This window comes from Bombus pascuorum, chromosome 13, assembly GCF_905332965.1.
Source record: "Bombus pascuorum chromosome 13, iyBomPasc1.1, whole genome shotgun sequence".
Taxonomy (NCBI): domain Eukaryota; kingdom Metazoa; phylum Arthropoda; class Insecta; order Hymenoptera; family Apidae; genus Bombus; species Bombus pascuorum.
The window spans coordinates 2,529,447-2,546,023 of record NC_083500.1 but is presented as its reverse complement, the minus strand read 5'-3'; the positions used below and the strand labels follow the sequence as shown (position 1 = coordinate 2,546,023).

At 35.9% G+C, this 16,577-nt stretch overlaps 1 protein-coding gene across 2 annotated transcripts in view; it reads left to right on the top strand.

The window, feature by feature from the left end:
- Positions 1–14,576, top strand: part of LOC132913451 (voltage-dependent calcium channel gamma-7 subunit) — a 36,889-nt gene extending 22,313 nt beyond the window's left edge. For both annotated transcript variants that reach the window (XM_060971823.1, XM_060971824.1), the window contains exons 3-9: positions 6,860–6,952; positions 7,877–8,020; positions 8,891–8,979; positions 9,350–9,505; positions 12,257–12,472; positions 12,760–12,935; positions 13,486–14,576. In XM_060971823.1, coding sequence (XP_060827806.1) covers positions 6,860–6,952; positions 7,877–8,020; positions 8,891–8,979; positions 9,350–9,505; positions 12,257–12,472; positions 12,760–12,924 — 863 coding nt within the window. In that variant the 3' untranslated portion in view covers positions 12,925–12,935; positions 13,486–14,576. The remainder of the gene's footprint in view (positions 1–6,859; positions 6,953–7,876; positions 8,021–8,890; positions 8,980–9,349; positions 9,506–12,256; positions 12,473–12,759; positions 12,936–13,485) is intronic.
- Positions 14,577–16,577: the final 2,001 nt, after the last annotated feature.

Sequence of the window (16,577 nt, the reverse complement as noted above, 5' to 3'; positions counted from 1 at the left end):
CCGTATCGTGATCTGATATTGTATCCTATTACGATTGTCATAACTTTAAATAATCAACTTAACAATTACATACATCAAATTAAAGTAAACGGATGAATCAATATGTATCCAAAATAAAGTTACGATCTTTTTTCAGATTCTATCACGCGAATATCTTTCAACGTCTTTAATACAAGTATAATATAAACGTTCAAATAATTTCGCGAATCTTATTCTACCTATTAACAAATTTCATAAATACATCCCGAACAATTACCACTCCAATCTTCGTATATTAATAACCGAGACACAAACAGAGAATTCCTCTTTAATTTCTTCTTTCATTTATCCAACGTAAAAACTCATCAAGCTATATCAATACAGGGTAATAATCTCCACGAAACAAAGGTGAATCATCGTTGATTTCCAGTATAAACGCTTCTTATCCTGTTCTTTATCCATTCGCCAGGCACCGCTGAGATTTCAGTGAGTACAGGGGCGAGGGCAGAAAGCATTTAACAGGTAATATTCGCGAAGCGTTCTGTGATTCCGGTTGCAGGCTCTCTCGATAGGAATGACGGCATGGAATGGGAGAGGATCTGAAGGAGACGAGTACAGTGGGTCGGAAATGACTCGTTACCGAGGGCACCGGAAACCGCTCTCCTTTTGCTGCCGCCATCGCTCGGCCTCCAAGCAGTTCCACGCCTACCAGGAGCGATGCTCCCTGGCTATGCCAGCAGATAAAGAAAAAAGAGCGAAAAAAAGCAAGAACGAGAAGGAAAAGAAATAGTGGTGGAAAGCTTCGTCCTCAGCCCACTACCGGATAACTTCTTATCTCGGTCGAAGAAACTCGAATTTTGTAGATTGAGGCAAAGACGAAGAGATCGAGAAAGAAAATTGCGTATAAAACATAGCCGATTTAGCCAGAAACGATGGTCGCTTGTTTCTCTTTTTCGATTTAGGCTATTGATTCGCAGACGTTCTCTTCTCTTATGTCAATCTGTATTCTTCCAAGGATTATTCGTTTTATGATAATTACATTTTGCGATATATCGTTCGTAACCATTTCTGGAAAGAATAAAGGTTATTTAGAGGTTTTAACTGGTTACGCAAGTATCCACGGTGAGAAATTAATGTGGCTTTGATGCTTTCATGCGAAGCTTAATACCACTATGGAACCATGCTTTTCTTCGGAAGCCCGTAGGAAGGATTTATGATGCATCTCACCCCGTTAATTCTGTTAATCTTAGAATCTTCGTTGCGCTTCAGTACACAATTTTGCAACTTGTTGCGAAAGTCAGCCAAGCCTTTTTGTTTCCCAGTAGTTAACAGAGTTGCCAGTGCATTTATCATTATTTCCTGTTAAAACTATCAAACTTGCGACTCTTGATATTAAAATTCTTTTTATATATTTAACGTCGAATCGTTCGAATGTCTAGCGATTTTTAATATCAACGTACCAGTAATACAAGTAACTCGTATGTATTCCATGATATCATATATGTATTTCACGAATACCATGATCCACTTCTTTAATTCTCCGGTCCTCTGATATTATTTGTGTATAAAAAAGGTAACACGCGAGATGTGAAAGAGGATTTTTTCACAGAGGCAACGAGACACAAACGTATCAGTATCGTGTGACACTAAATTCACCGAAGACAAATCTGATATTGTTATCCAATAGGAAGAGCACGCATATACGCAGCCGCTACGTTAAAACTCGGTTTCTGTAACAAATGCTTCTGGGTATTTAATAGAGTAATCGTGCCAGGGTAGTGTCTTCGTAACATGTCCAGGTAGCCAGACCCGTTTGTTCCAATTAGCCACGCTGATGTTAAATAATGTCACGCCGCGCCGGGGAAACCGGTAGCACAACGTGCCGGCTACTCCCACTGCAGTTGTACGCTGGATGATCCCTATTTTGTTGTAAACTTCATCTCCAGTTCGTGATCTCGCGTGGCTCACTACGAATCCCCGTTTCTTCTTTAAATAGCCATCAGAAAATCGAAACGTTATTAGACTAGAACACGAAAATACGTATCTGCCACGAATTCCTTTTTCTCGGAAATTTCAACGGCTTGAGAAATTAAAGTCCTTTTTAATTAAAGTGCTTATGACATGCTTTTCAATTAGATCCGTATATTGAAAAAGTTTCTTTCCATCTGGGATTTTTGCACATCAATTCGTTCTCCGCTTGACCGAGATTTAATAATTTTCGTGCTACATAATACGGAAAATAGAAGATAAAGTCAGTGTTCGGATTGGAGTTGCTTAAGTTCAAGCGACCCGGAGTTGCTTGAATAATTTCTATAATTTTCTAAAATAATGTTTCTAATTTCTCTGGACGCGAAAATCTTGAAAGGAGCATGAAACATTCTATGAATTATGCTCTTATTTTGTATTCTCTGCAGACAAATGTGATGTACAGTATGTAATATCGTAACGAGTTACATTTATGAGAATGGCACACAGAAAATTTAAACTAAGCGAATTATATTTTCATCGTGAGTAAATTTAATTAAAGAGACAAGAATTTTAAATGAAGCCGTGATAAACAAAATTCAGATCTTGTATATTCTGTCTATATATCCGTCTCTCTCTCTCTCTCTCTCTCTCTCTTTGAATTTAACTTATAAACGTACAGACCATAACAGTGCGTAACCATAATTATTTGACAAACTTGGAAACATTCCTCCATTTTTAACCAAGAAATAATACTGTCTCTATGTGCGATATTCTCTATACTAATAATTAATATGTCCAAAATTTAATTACAATATGCGAATTTCTAGAATAGATGGCCGCATTATCCTGCCAGCGAAAATTAGAGAATATGGAGCCCAGCAGAAGTTGAAAAAATGAAATTCTGCGACGAACAACTTTAATTCTTCATTAGCGAAACTTCTTATTATATTAGAAATATATTCCCAAAATGACCTTCTTAAATCATAAAAAACCACGTATCTGCATATACTTTACAAACTTTCTAACCAAAACTTTCGCGAGTTTTCCAGTGTCAGAGGTAAGCAGAGGTTTGAACACGTAAAACCTCTTTCAGATTCTGACGCTTTAAAATCACTCTTGCTCCCTACGACAAACATATTTCAACAACTTCCACAAATATACAGATGGATGTAAGAATCCGCTTGAAACAAGTTCTACTTGTCACCAAAAACCAAAGTACATAATAATACTATTACGACCAAGTTACAGCAATCTCGATCATTGAGATGGTTTCATAAGAATCCGATCGAAATTACGCAATTCCCTGCCATTTTGGAATACAATACGGCTCACTGAAAATATGTGAAATGGCAATCCCGTGAACGAGGCTCTATCATTCCTCGCGAAAGCGCTACTCTCGAAGGAAAACGAAATTGCCAAAATGAGAAGTTGGCAAAGGGGCGCGTGTTTCCGATTCTCCCATGTTACGCTTAAACGGCGACCGCAGTGCATGGTCGAGCCGCGGTGTACGCGAACGTGAGCAAGTTATTATTTCTGTTATACGTATACCTCTGTCAGTGGGCAGCCTGCAGCGAACCTGGAATATCGATTCTCAACTGTCGAAGGTAGGCAATACGGCCGACTTCCGGCACGAGCCGGAAATGACTGTTCCACGCCTGCCAACCCAATTCCCCGTTCTCCGTTTCCCCGTACCTATAGCAGCCGCAGCGAGCTGCGTAACTATAAAAGCCCGACGCTTTGCGTTCCCTTGCGAATGATTTCGAGAAACACTTTGATAGTTGGATGCACCACTTCGGCATTTGTTCCAAAATACCGAATGGTAAGCGTGTTTAATGATCGACGCTTGATACCCGTGTGCCTGTAATCGGCAGGAACACGAATCCCACTTTTTAACGCCCCGTAACGTGTAATAGTTTCGGTTTAATGACAATTACTAAAAGTAAATACGCTGGAAACACGGTTGCGCTTCGCCACCTGTTTCAGCTTAGTTTCGGCATCGAGTAACGGAATGTTCGATGATTTGCATAACGTAATTATTTAGTGCGCGGCTCACCGTTTAATTTGGGTACGATGTTACAAATAAGTGATTTATGTTGTTTATCTTTGCGGTAATTATCCAACTTTTTTGCTTTGGTCATTTATTTATAAACATTTTTCGTTTTGTTTTGGAAAATGTTATTAGGAATATTAAAAAATATTCTTCATGCAAACGTTTCGTATCGTTTGAAACTGTACGTATTGATTTGTTGATTGTATTAATTTTAAAACATATGGGGAACATTGTCGGTAAGAAACGAGTCGATAGATTGGTTCGTAAAGATTTTCAAATTGAGATGAATTACGATCATCGTACTTGTTTGCGTAAAGTAGAGCTGTTTAGATGGAAGTAATGATCGATTCATGGGCTGAATGTTCGTAAAACGTATTTATTGGAAAAACGCGCAAAAACTAAAGTAGCTTTGTTAGTGGAACGGAATTACAAACGAGCATTTCAACTTCAGAACGTTATAAAAGCATACATTTGTTGTTTTCGTGAATTTAACGATGCGAAATAGCATTTCTTTGATTCATATTTGAAAGGCAGTTTTATAAATCTCTGCCACAGTACCGTAGCCATACATCATACGCATATAGCGTACGACAATCTTTCAATCGTGACAAGATCTACTTCGCACAACTTTGATTGAGGGTATTCCTTTCGTACGCTCTGTAAAAACGTTGCCCGACGATGTTTCCGCTTTACCGTTTCCATATTTTAACCGATAACTAAAATATTTGATAGGCCAAGTACATATTAGTCTTTTCTTTTTACCTTTCGATTTCATAACATGAATGTGGACACTGATTTTTGGACGTTTCACGAGGATCCGATTTTGCACTCGTTTCTAGACTTTACGTCAAATACATGAACCGTAAATAACGATTGGATGAACATAAAGAGATTTACGTAAAATTTACTGACTGACAATTGACCGAATCTCAAAAATGTTTGGATGCTAAAATTAATCCGTTTTGAATAACAAGTTTTTAAATGCCAAATAAAATATTGAAACTAGCTAATTGTTAGAGAAGTACTCTCTTTGTCTAAATATACATTTTACTGCTTTATTTGAGAGAAAAGGTCTTTCATCCTTATTGTTGAAGTGATCGCCACTTCTAAGAAAACTCTACATCTGGTCTTCGGTTTTCTCAAGCGCTAAGGTCATCGATAGCGCATAGACAAAAGAATGCGTCGATGACAGACCATAAGCGGTACACGAGTGACGTTGGTTTCAGAGTTCTTTTAGTCTCAGGGTAACGTTGCTAGCGTATGGATCTAGACCAGCTTACATTGTATTCCACACTTTGTACTTTAATATTCACAATATATATATACTTACAATACCTTACAATTTACCCACGCGTTTCTTTAATTCCACATACATCGAATAACCTTAACACTTATAAAATACGTCCCACTTATTAAAGAGAAAACTCGTTGCATGACATACATCTTGAAACGAACGCATCCGGAAACATCCCTCGATCATCTGCAGATGATATTAAAATAGAGACATATTTCGCGTTGTATTTACGTGAAGCTATTGCAAGCCTGCCATTGCAGTAAGATTTTCCGTAGAGATATATCGATCGCGATAAATCAAATCGTATAAAACAGAACCATTGCGTTGTGACAGACGACTGGTCTAATAACGCGACATCGAAGTAAAGTGTGCGAAACTCACAAGTCACGGGTTATCGCTCTTTGCCATACGGTTCGTTTCAATTAAATCTAAAATTGTGAGGGAAACGTAAAAGATAGTACGGCGACAAGAAGAAAGATGATTTACTAGTCCAAGTCTTCTAAATTACATTCATGCGCTGCTTCCCTTTTCATTTTGAATTCCTCTAACTTTTCCCTCGCAACTCCCTTTGAACATTTCCATTTTTACGTAGTTAGATTACCAAAAGATAATTACGTTTTTAGTTCTCTTATTACTGCCTCTTTTTCCACAAATCAATACTAGACTCGCGAATACATCGTCACACGCATAAATTTTCATTTAAAAGACGAAAATTAAAATTCGATAAATCAAATCATCGAGTTTTCCCTCCGAGAAGTTAAATTTCTGTTTGACACCATCGTCTTTAAATCTGATTCAATGATGAAATAATAATATTTGGCCAATACAGTAGTAGAGGAGATGATTGAATACCACAGTCCACGTTGAATTGCGATATTTCTGCAATTGAATTCAGTTGCTTTATATTATGGTGGAAATAATACCTCGTTTAACGAAAGTATTAATGAACGTCTATCCAGAAAAATCACGTTTCCCTTCCGAAGACTTCCATGATTCTGAATGTGTGGCCCAAGTCTTATTTTATTGCATCGCTTCTCTTGTTATCAAAAATAAATAAAATTCGAAGCAGAAAGGAAACTATAGAAAAAAAAGAAAAGAAGAAGTAACGCATATAGAGAAGAATGAATGGTCGGGTAATACTAGTAAATGTAAATCGTACGATTCGCGTGACAGAACAGCAAGTTTGTCGGAAATTGAAAACAACCGTGTGTAATTGCTCCGAGATTTCAACGACGAGGAAGCGTCTAATTCGCGCATTTTCTACACAACGTGCCAGGTAATAAAGAGAAAAAACGGAAAGCTACAATGCGATGTAACGTTATTAACGACCACCTGTGTTCTGGCGACAATGGAATATAAAACACGAGAGCCATAAAGCTAGAAACCGGAGAAACGAAACACTCGTTGCGCATCGCCGTTGGAACTTCCAACTAAACGAGTAACTAAAAAACAGGCAACGAATTTATTTTGGTACCTTTTCGATATGGTCAAAATAGGCTACAGAAGCTTGCGCGTATCGCAGATGCGAATCCAGGCCAGAATACGAATCACTTTCTTTTGTTTTCTAGGCTCCCGCATGGAATACGAATGCTCGAGCATCGACTATTTTCCAAACGAGGAATACAGCCCAGATCCCAGCGATTCAACGATGGCAATACCATGTGAGTACCAATGAGACAGGGATCGAGTATATGGGACGTGTGCCTTTGAAGGGGGTTGATTAGGTGTCCTCTGTCCGGCACTGAACTCGAGTGTGACACGCTCCGTAAAATATTCGGCGGGAAAATGCTTTCAGTCGGGAGGATGTTCCATCCATGATAAACTGGATCCGACAATTTGTCCATCCCGATTTTCACCCGTCCTTCGAAACCTCGTTCTTCTTCCTCCATCGTTCGCTGAACCGTGAGAAAGAATAATACGAAATTTCAGAATATTCTCCCTTTTTTTCAACGTTTATTCGTACATCAATTATTTTTTACAGGATTTTTCACTGTAATTGAAATAATTTTTGTTATTTTATCGTTATAAAGTGCTGGCGATTGTTAATATTTTATGCGTAGAATTTATGATTTTTACAAGGATTGTATTACAAACATTCGTTGTTACGCTTTTGACGTGAAATTTTTGAAACTAATAACAACGAATTGCGTGGATGTGATAGGATTTATTCAAAGTAAGTTAAGAGTGTTTGAAACAGTAGTGTAAGAACATACATTTAGTTTCCTATTCGACTAAGTTATATTTTCGTTCGCCGACAGGAATGCTTTTATAACTTCAAAATACGTATTGAGTTTTGTATGGCGAAATATGGCAGTGAAAAATAGAAGGGAAAAGTAGCGAGGAAAAATAACAGCGAGCTGAATCACGCCATGATTCTCAGGCTAATTATTTCTACCGTAATAAGTTTCAATTTTGTTCTGAAATCCTTTATGCGTTGAACAAAGCGAAATATATTCCTACAAATCGCATCGGTATCCTCGTATCTGCATGTAATGATCAAAGGATAGTTGAATGGAGGGAAGAAAAATTTCGGCAAGGAACTTTTCCCATTCGTCGAGCCCGTCATACCCATATTTTTTACCTAGATGCAGTTACCAAGTCGGCAATGTTCTTCTTCGCTGCAACATCGCTGCTGGTGGTAGCCGAAGTTTGTTACTTCACGGCTCACGTTACTCACCCGAGACACAGACTTTGCGTCTTTGTCGCCGGCGTAGTCTTCATAGTTTCCGGTGAGTAATAAAGTACACCAAGCTTATATTGCACTTAATACTTCGCCGCACACTAACTTTCTGAAAAAGGGTTATGAATACAGAAAGCAGAAAAACAAGCGGTAACTTGTTGGTTTGTATAATGTTCAAAATAAAAAAATACACAGTGTATCTTGTAGAAATACGAGCCAATCGAAAGGTGGTAAATATGAAATTAAATTTCGTTGTGTTATAATAGAGCTACCAATTTTTAAGATAAAAAAAAAGAGAGATCGTAAAATAAATCTTAATGATTTTCGTGGATCTAGTATCACCCCTTTGTTCATTTAAATAGCATTGTCATAAAATTTTATTCGAGTTAGAAGAAATTTCGAAACTATTGTTTAAAAAAAGGTTTTGCAGAAGATGGATAAAATACCTAAAAAATTATTGAACTACCAAAGGATTAAAGCATGAAGAAAGCGTCTTTCTGGAGCAATTCCGCTTTGAAAAACGCGCACTGCGTTGTAGAATCGTTTTGCCGAGTGCAAATACAGAAAATTCCACTTCGCTTTTCAAATATTACGCGTTCGATATACACAGGCTCACCAAAGTATTCAAAAAGTTGTAGATAGCTTTTTTGAATATATCACGTGTTATACGAGACATTTTGAAATTTCATTAATACCGTTACAACACTCGGCTATATTACACCGTTCTCGAAGATGAGTTTATGTAAGGATCAGTAGGTTAAATCTACATGTAATGTCCACCTTCGTAAATGTACCACGCACGAAGATGGATTAAAGTTTAAATAATCGCGTTACCTAAGCTGTTCAGAGCCCGTAAAATTGTCGCGAGAACTGCTGCAGAGAGATAACGTTCAAGTTATTAAATCGGTTTCCCTTTCAGGTTTGTTAATGCTGGTAGGAATGGTGATGTACATATCTGTGTTCAAAGCTGAAGTTGGTAGCAAACTTAGACCAAGGTCGTCGTTTCAGGTCAGTCAAATATCCAAAACTCGTTTGATGTTCACATCCCTAAATAAAGAAAAAAGAAAAGGAAAGGCCATATTATTCTCAATCGATATTAATCTCAATATATTTAATCTCAAGTTTCAGTCGGTTGGAAATTTTTTACATTTTACAAATTTCCAAAAAAATAAAAGTTTGTGTCTCATTTGAAACGTAGAAAACTCGGATAAAAATTTCCAACGAAGGAATTTTAGTTGAAATTATAGCCTAACCGTGGAATATCATACGGAACGATGAAATTCTCGGTCTCATATTTCCTTCGGTGGCATTAGATTACTTCTTATCTGTATCATTGCCCGTGTGAATGAATATCTTGGGCGCAATCTTGCGATTTCAGGGACCACCCTTCACCTACAGGTACGGATTCTCATTCTTGCTGTACGTGAGTGGCTTCATCACGACCGAGGTCGCTGGCACTTACGCCATTTTCTTGTATATTTCTTGGCACCAGAAAGAACTGCTACGGAGAGATTCCAGGCGAAAAAATTACGGGGTTGGTAGTATTAGCTTCGTTTCTACGACTTCGGATCGGGCTGCGCTCGCGTTCGGAAACTTGGACCGAATTAACATCCGCTTAAAAGTTTTCGTTATACGAATCGCAGTCGTTAGTCTTCGTTTGGCAGAATATCAAAATATCGAAACTATTTGCTTGGCCCATCAACAACCAAGTGGTGAAATAATACAAGCGTATCGTTTTCCACTCAAATTAGAATTTCATTAAAATTTTGCGATTTTAATATAATTCTAATGCACATTCGTCGACTGGACGTGATAAATTTTCTACAAATTGTTGAAAGTCTTTATCACTTATACCGCAAACTTTGCGCCTCTCACTTTGATAACTCGCAATCAACGTGCTTTTCTTGGTTCGCGCGTGTGCTCGGAATTCTTGAAACTTTCAAGGTGTATAAGTTATTCTTCTAAAAAATTCAGCTACAATCTCGTGCTTTCAACGATAAAATAAAACTCGCGCAAATAAACTTCCAACCCAGCTGAATACGTATAGTTGAGTCTCTTGAATGCGAACTAAAAATTTGAACGTGAAGCTTATATTTTGAAATACTACCGTGAAATTTAGATGATATTTTCCAAACGTAATTAATAACTGTTTAAATATTAACGGATAATTGTAAGGCTAGGTTTTGCTAAAACGTAATTCACAGAGATATATTCTGTCCAAGTTAAATTACTCGTTTAATATCTATATAATAGAGTACGAAATGTTCTGCATAAACCCCCATCTGCACGCAATTTAATAAGTGCTCGTGCAAAATTTTACTCAAGAACGTAGCTCGCGTGAATTACACTTCGGGACGAGTTTAATTTAAATTTAACGAACGTTGTGCTACTTTGAGACAATATTATGAGTACCAACAATGGTACATTAATATGATTACAAAGCGAATAATGTCGGAAGAAAAAAGTAAATAAATTTTCTGAAAAATGTGCGAATATTTCTGCATGCTTTTCACCATTGCACGATTAAATCTTCCATCCTGCTGTCAATTAACCAACTCGGCGCGAATTCAGCGACTTATTTTAACTGAATTACGATCCGGCAGACTAGGAGTTAAATTACATTTAACTAGTAAATAGACACCTGAATGAAAACGAAGCGAAACGCGAGGCAGAGGCAAGTGTTAGCTCTCGGCCTCCAAGTACCTGGGATCTCATTCGCGCAATGCTATCGCACTCAGGAAACAAGTGACACTCTTGACTTCGCGTCCCCAGGTAGTTTCCACCGCACAGAGTAAAGATTAAAAGCATTGGTTCTCTTGTATAGTACTGCTTTGAAATTTTCCCTGCGAGGATGCTCGACAAGATACATGAAACATACATAAAACTTGCCAAATTGAACTGAAAATAGAGCAAGATGATAAAAGGCAATAAAGGGTTATAATTAAAGCGATACGATGAAAATAAAAGAAATTCATATATATACGTAATATAATCACGTTTCAATTTCAATAAACGTCTGTGTATCAATTTTGTCAAACATGTTTTTCGAAGTCCGAAATATCGACGAGTTTGGCATCTTTGGTGTTAGTATCGCGTCGAATATTAACGCATGGCGTAAAAAGCAATCAGTGAAACACGACACAGTCGTACGAAACATACCTGTTGCGGTATCTGTGAATCTAGTATACTATAGCGTTAACATAAGCTGACACAGTTAAAGCTTTACAACTAACTTAAACCTACGACCCGATAGAATGAGATACTCTCGAAAGTCATTTCAGAGATTAGAACGCATACTCGTAGAACTTTATTAAGCCATTTTAATCCAGCTAGAGTTTCCCACTTGCACGTGCTTCGAGATTTAGATATTAAAGGTAAACATACCTCATAAGAGAGGGAAAGAGGGAGGTGTTCTTTAGATTCACCGTTGGATTAAAAATATTTTCAATCGATTTATTTTCATCCCTTGTAATAGATCAATTTTTTTAATCGGATGAAAGGAACAGGCGCGCGACGAAATAAGTGTCAGGACAAATAATAAAAGAAGGAACGAGCGAAAAGGAAACAAGATAAACGCCTGCAGTGCGTCGGAGAGCAGGAAGAGGAAACACAATAGAGAAAGGAAAAGAACAATTCGCGACCTACAGTGATCCGTGTGGCCTCTGTTAACATCGAGCTGGATTCATCCCCTTTACGTCAGTGGAAATGCAATACTTCCGTGTAGTAAAACCAACGCAAGTGGAATAGGTCAGTCATACATCGACCATCAACCTTGTCCCTTCCACATATTTCTACGTATGTATTATACGAGTATCTATATCCATATCATTTTATATCTCCTTGTAAATTTTTGCAGTTACATTTATTGTACTTCCTCGCTTTCGTCCGTCGTAATTTCTCTGAATAATCGTATCTCCAATCTCTTTCCTCCTCCAAAATTCAAGCTGCAAGAGATTCTCACATATTTTCTATAGAAACACAGCGAGAAATATTTGAATAGAAGAGACTGAATATTCTTTCCTAAATTTCGCCCGATACAATTACGCAGATTGGGGTTTAATGTATCTTTTATGCGTTTGACCTAATTCCCTGCTGAAGCAATCAACCTTAACGCTTCCGGTATTAAACGAATAACCTTATATGCAGAATCGTTCGTATACGCGTTGAACGTAGTTTCCTCTTTATTTAACTCTCATTTCGACGTGTTTTACTCAAAGATAATAAGAGATAATTGTCATTACGCGGAACAGAGATCCGTTTGTTTGTTCATAACGTCTATTTTCAGGGCGTGTATCACTTGGACAATCACCACGTGCATCATGCAAATCACGCGACTATAGGCCACAGTGGTTTCCTCTGTGAGAGGCATCAGAAAAGATACTTCTTCGGCAGGGATTCAGTAGATCATGTCGACTTCGATGAGTTCTTACCGCCGCCTCCGAATTTAGAATATCACGACCACTTTTCCAGGCAATTTCCTAGGGACCTCACCACACAGACGGTAAAAAAGAAAACGAGAAAATGAAATACAAAAATGTTTAATTAGACGGAATATTTTCATTTTAACGTTAATTTCTTTTTTACGTTTCCTCTACAAAATATAACATTTAAATAAAGTTGAAATAAAAGGCAGACTGAAAATTTAATTGAAAGAAAAATTGCGATTAAAATAAAAATATTACACGTTAACCGTAAATGTTACATTTCCCAGACGAATTTCATACTTTGTAGCTTTGGAATTTCATAAATTTTTAGAACTTTAGAATTCGATAATTTAATTAATCACAGGTCAGTACGACAGCCGATGTTCTGCAGGAAGAGGAAGAAGAGTACAGTCCCAGTGTTCAACACGAATTCGTGACGTTTGATCTTGACGAACCTCTACCTCCCCCACCACCAGTTAGGGGTGGTGAATGGACCTTCGACACATTGAGAAAAACGACTCCCGTCTGATATACCGTTAGGTATATTTATTCGTCTCTCTTTTTACCTTCTCCTATCATATTTGTCATTCTATTTCTCTTTTATCGAGCATTTAATTATATCGTCATATCAGTTTCCGCAACTCATATCGTATGGTATTCATAAAATTTCTGAAATAAAAAGTCATGTAACGTTTCGTTAAATTAGCAATTAGTATTTTATACTACATTCGAAACATTTGATTCAAGGAAATGTAATTGACTGTATCTTAAATTTATTTTGAAATTTAAGGTATTGTTAATTGCGTTTCTAATTATGAAGTTTCTATAGGACTAAATTTATTTGAAATTTGTTTCAAATATATGCATGCACGTTAAAATTGCTATTTAAAATCGATGTAAAATTCTTTGGTATTCGAAGACCGCCTAGAGAGGAGACAGAGGAAACAGGATTCTCTTATCTTCAGAGAAAGGGTAGAAACTTTACAACAGAATATATAACGCAAAATTCATCACAGATAAAATCACGAATACAGTCCGAAATGAAAGTAGTCGTGTCGTGAAATCAAACGAACGGTTTGTGATTTTGCAGATACGCGAGACTAGTGCAAAGCGTTGAAAGCGACGAGGAGGACGAAGCGGAAACCGAGGAAGACCACGACATAGCTGACGATTAAACAAATCGACTCGCTTTTTAATGAGATACCTGATACCTTACAACCGAGGATCGGATAGCTTTCATCGTTCAAACTCCAGCAGAAAGCCACACAAAAGCAGACACTGAAGCAACGAGACTTGGGGGTCGATGGATTATCGAATTTCGGAATTAATAACTCGCCGAACTCCTGTTTTACACAACGTAACTCTGTAGCTCAAGATCGTGATCAGGGGAAAAGTGAAGGGGGGAAAAACATAAAGCACATAATCCACGAGTAAGGATAAAGTGAAGCAGTAACTATTAATTAACATGTTCGATTTCTCAATTTATTTTATTGTGTATTTTTCTATTCCATATTCTTTTTTTTTTCTCTATTGAGAAGAACACGAAGAACATTTAAAGATGATAAATGATGACTCGGTGAACGTGAAACTTAAAGTATGGACTAAGATTGAAGAAAATGAATCGAGAACAAAATCTCGATCCTTCTTTTAATAATTTTAATCAGCTAAAACGACTGCCAGCCTTGATCTTCCATTATTAATCGCATATGAGATGAATATGATAGCTTTGTTGAAACGAACCGTCCCAACGTCGTTGAAAGAAAAATAAAAATTCCAGAATGCGGGAAAGAGCTTAATAATTATTAATTTAATGATCGTTAAATTTGTATTCGTATGGAAGTCGTTGATGATAATATGTTTATGTGGTCTGTAGAATTTTTAGCAGGTAAATATTACATAGAAATATTGTGTAATACTGTCGAATTCGTAAAAAAGAAACATTCATCGTTTTATATTCTGACTGTTAATGGGATTGTCATTTTCTAGTCGTTAGGATTGTTTGTATTCCTTCCTCGGATAGAATTTGTATGGAAAGGAATTAAGCGAAAGTTTCCTAAAAGACTGCTACATACATCTATCGTAATTGAAAGCAATCGAAACTGTAAATTGATTAAATCTATAGTTACATAAGCATTAGTGTGTTTACAGTAATCGAATATCCAAGGTTTTACTTTTAATACTGTGGGGACCAAAAAGAACTGGTGTTTTTCCTAATTATAATCATTTTCTTATCCTGTTTTTAATACAATTAAACGATTCTTACGAGTTACTTGAACTTAACATTTCAAACTGGAAAACAAGGTCTTCGTGGTGTTAAAATTAAAATGAATATAAAGTTCTACCAAAGACTGCAATGCCAATGAAAATATTAATCGATTAAATCGAGAAGAGGAATTATTGGAAATGAAATAAGTATTATGACCATGATAGATTATATTCGTGAAGGAATTTTCCTGGATGGAAAACAAGGAATTGCAACCATGAATTTGATACAGACAACGGCGGTGATTCATTGTTTGTATCACAAACTTGTTAAAAAGCCCACCTAACTATGGAAAATGTGCTGTACAGAACATATAATATTGTTACAACATTAATATGTCTGAAAATTTTTAACACAATTAAATAGTTAATAAGTTTTTATACAGTAGTCAATTTTCCACCAGAATTTGTATGCAGATTCATCGATTAAACAAAGATGAAAGTTATTAAGATTACCTATTAATAATTAGTCAATCACAAAAGATAAGACAACAAATTTAATTAAAGGTCTGATGAAATGGTACACATAAATCTTAAACTATATAACTTTTTTCTAATTTTGTGTTCACCACATTGAATATCATTGTAAAACATTGGCAAATAACTTCTTTAGCAATAACCATCTTTCATAATTTATGAAAATTTTCCTGTTCCTAAATTTTTAAGTAAGTTTTTATACATGTAAAGCTTTCCAGTCGCATAAAAATACACATCATATAGACTACTCATATAAACATGAAACAAAACTTTTTCATATAACATGCCCAACTTAAACATACAGAAGTAATTCATCAGCAAATTTAATTAGTGAGTAAGATTCAGTGAAAAAGATATTAACCTATAATTTTTAATAATACCAATAAAATAATATGTTCCTTTTATGTGACTGGTACACATGCTAATACCATTACTATATAAAGACTTTGATAATTTTCTTTAATTCTACACAAACTACTTGTAAATAAGCTCAGATACTTGCAATGCAATATATGATGTAAAATGCATTGCAAATGAGAGTTCAGTTTGTATTATACATTTGTAATGCTCGGAATCAAATCATTATATATCAGTCTCTAAAGGACTTTTTGGTAGTCTTTAAGTAAAATAAACCAAAAATGGGCAATTGTCATCTGATAAATTGAGAAAAGAAGCGATTGATCTTATTGTATATGACATTTGCCCTGAAAACAAAAGAGAAGAAAACTGTTTCTTGAAACATTGCCATTGTTTATAGAATAATTCATGTTCACTAGCATGTAATAGAAATTTATTGTTTATGTATTCGATGATGATAAGCTTGTCCAAACTTTACAATTTGTACAATAAAGTTTCTTCAAATTTAATATTCAAATATTCAACTAAACACATATCCCATAATATACAAATCATTTAGGTTAATTAATAAGAATTCGATGTAATTTTCAAGTAAGCTTTGAAATATTACTTGTTAAATTATAGCATATAAAAAATATCATTCCATAAATATTTCAATTTGACTTAACAAAAAAATAAATTTATATTAATTTCAAGGAAAGTACATCAGAATTCTTTCTATCAATGTACAAATCAATTAACCAATCAATCAATAAGAAAGAAAATTTACATACACAATTCTTGTCCTGTAAACTCCAAATTGTCCAACGACATAAGGAAGCAACAAAATCATTCCGCGCAAATCGTATCTACATTCTGCACTTTAACTTCACTACTTAAATAAATTATACGTCGAAATTTCATTATAAAACCCTATATTACCCTTGATAAAGTGTAAATTGTACTTAAATATCCAATTGAAAGTAAGTATATGTATAGACTGAACACTTTTTATTATAGGAACACATGGCGGGATCTCACATGCGCCATCTGTAAACAGAAGCAACTGTGGTGATAATCATGTGAAATATGATCTGTAATACCGAC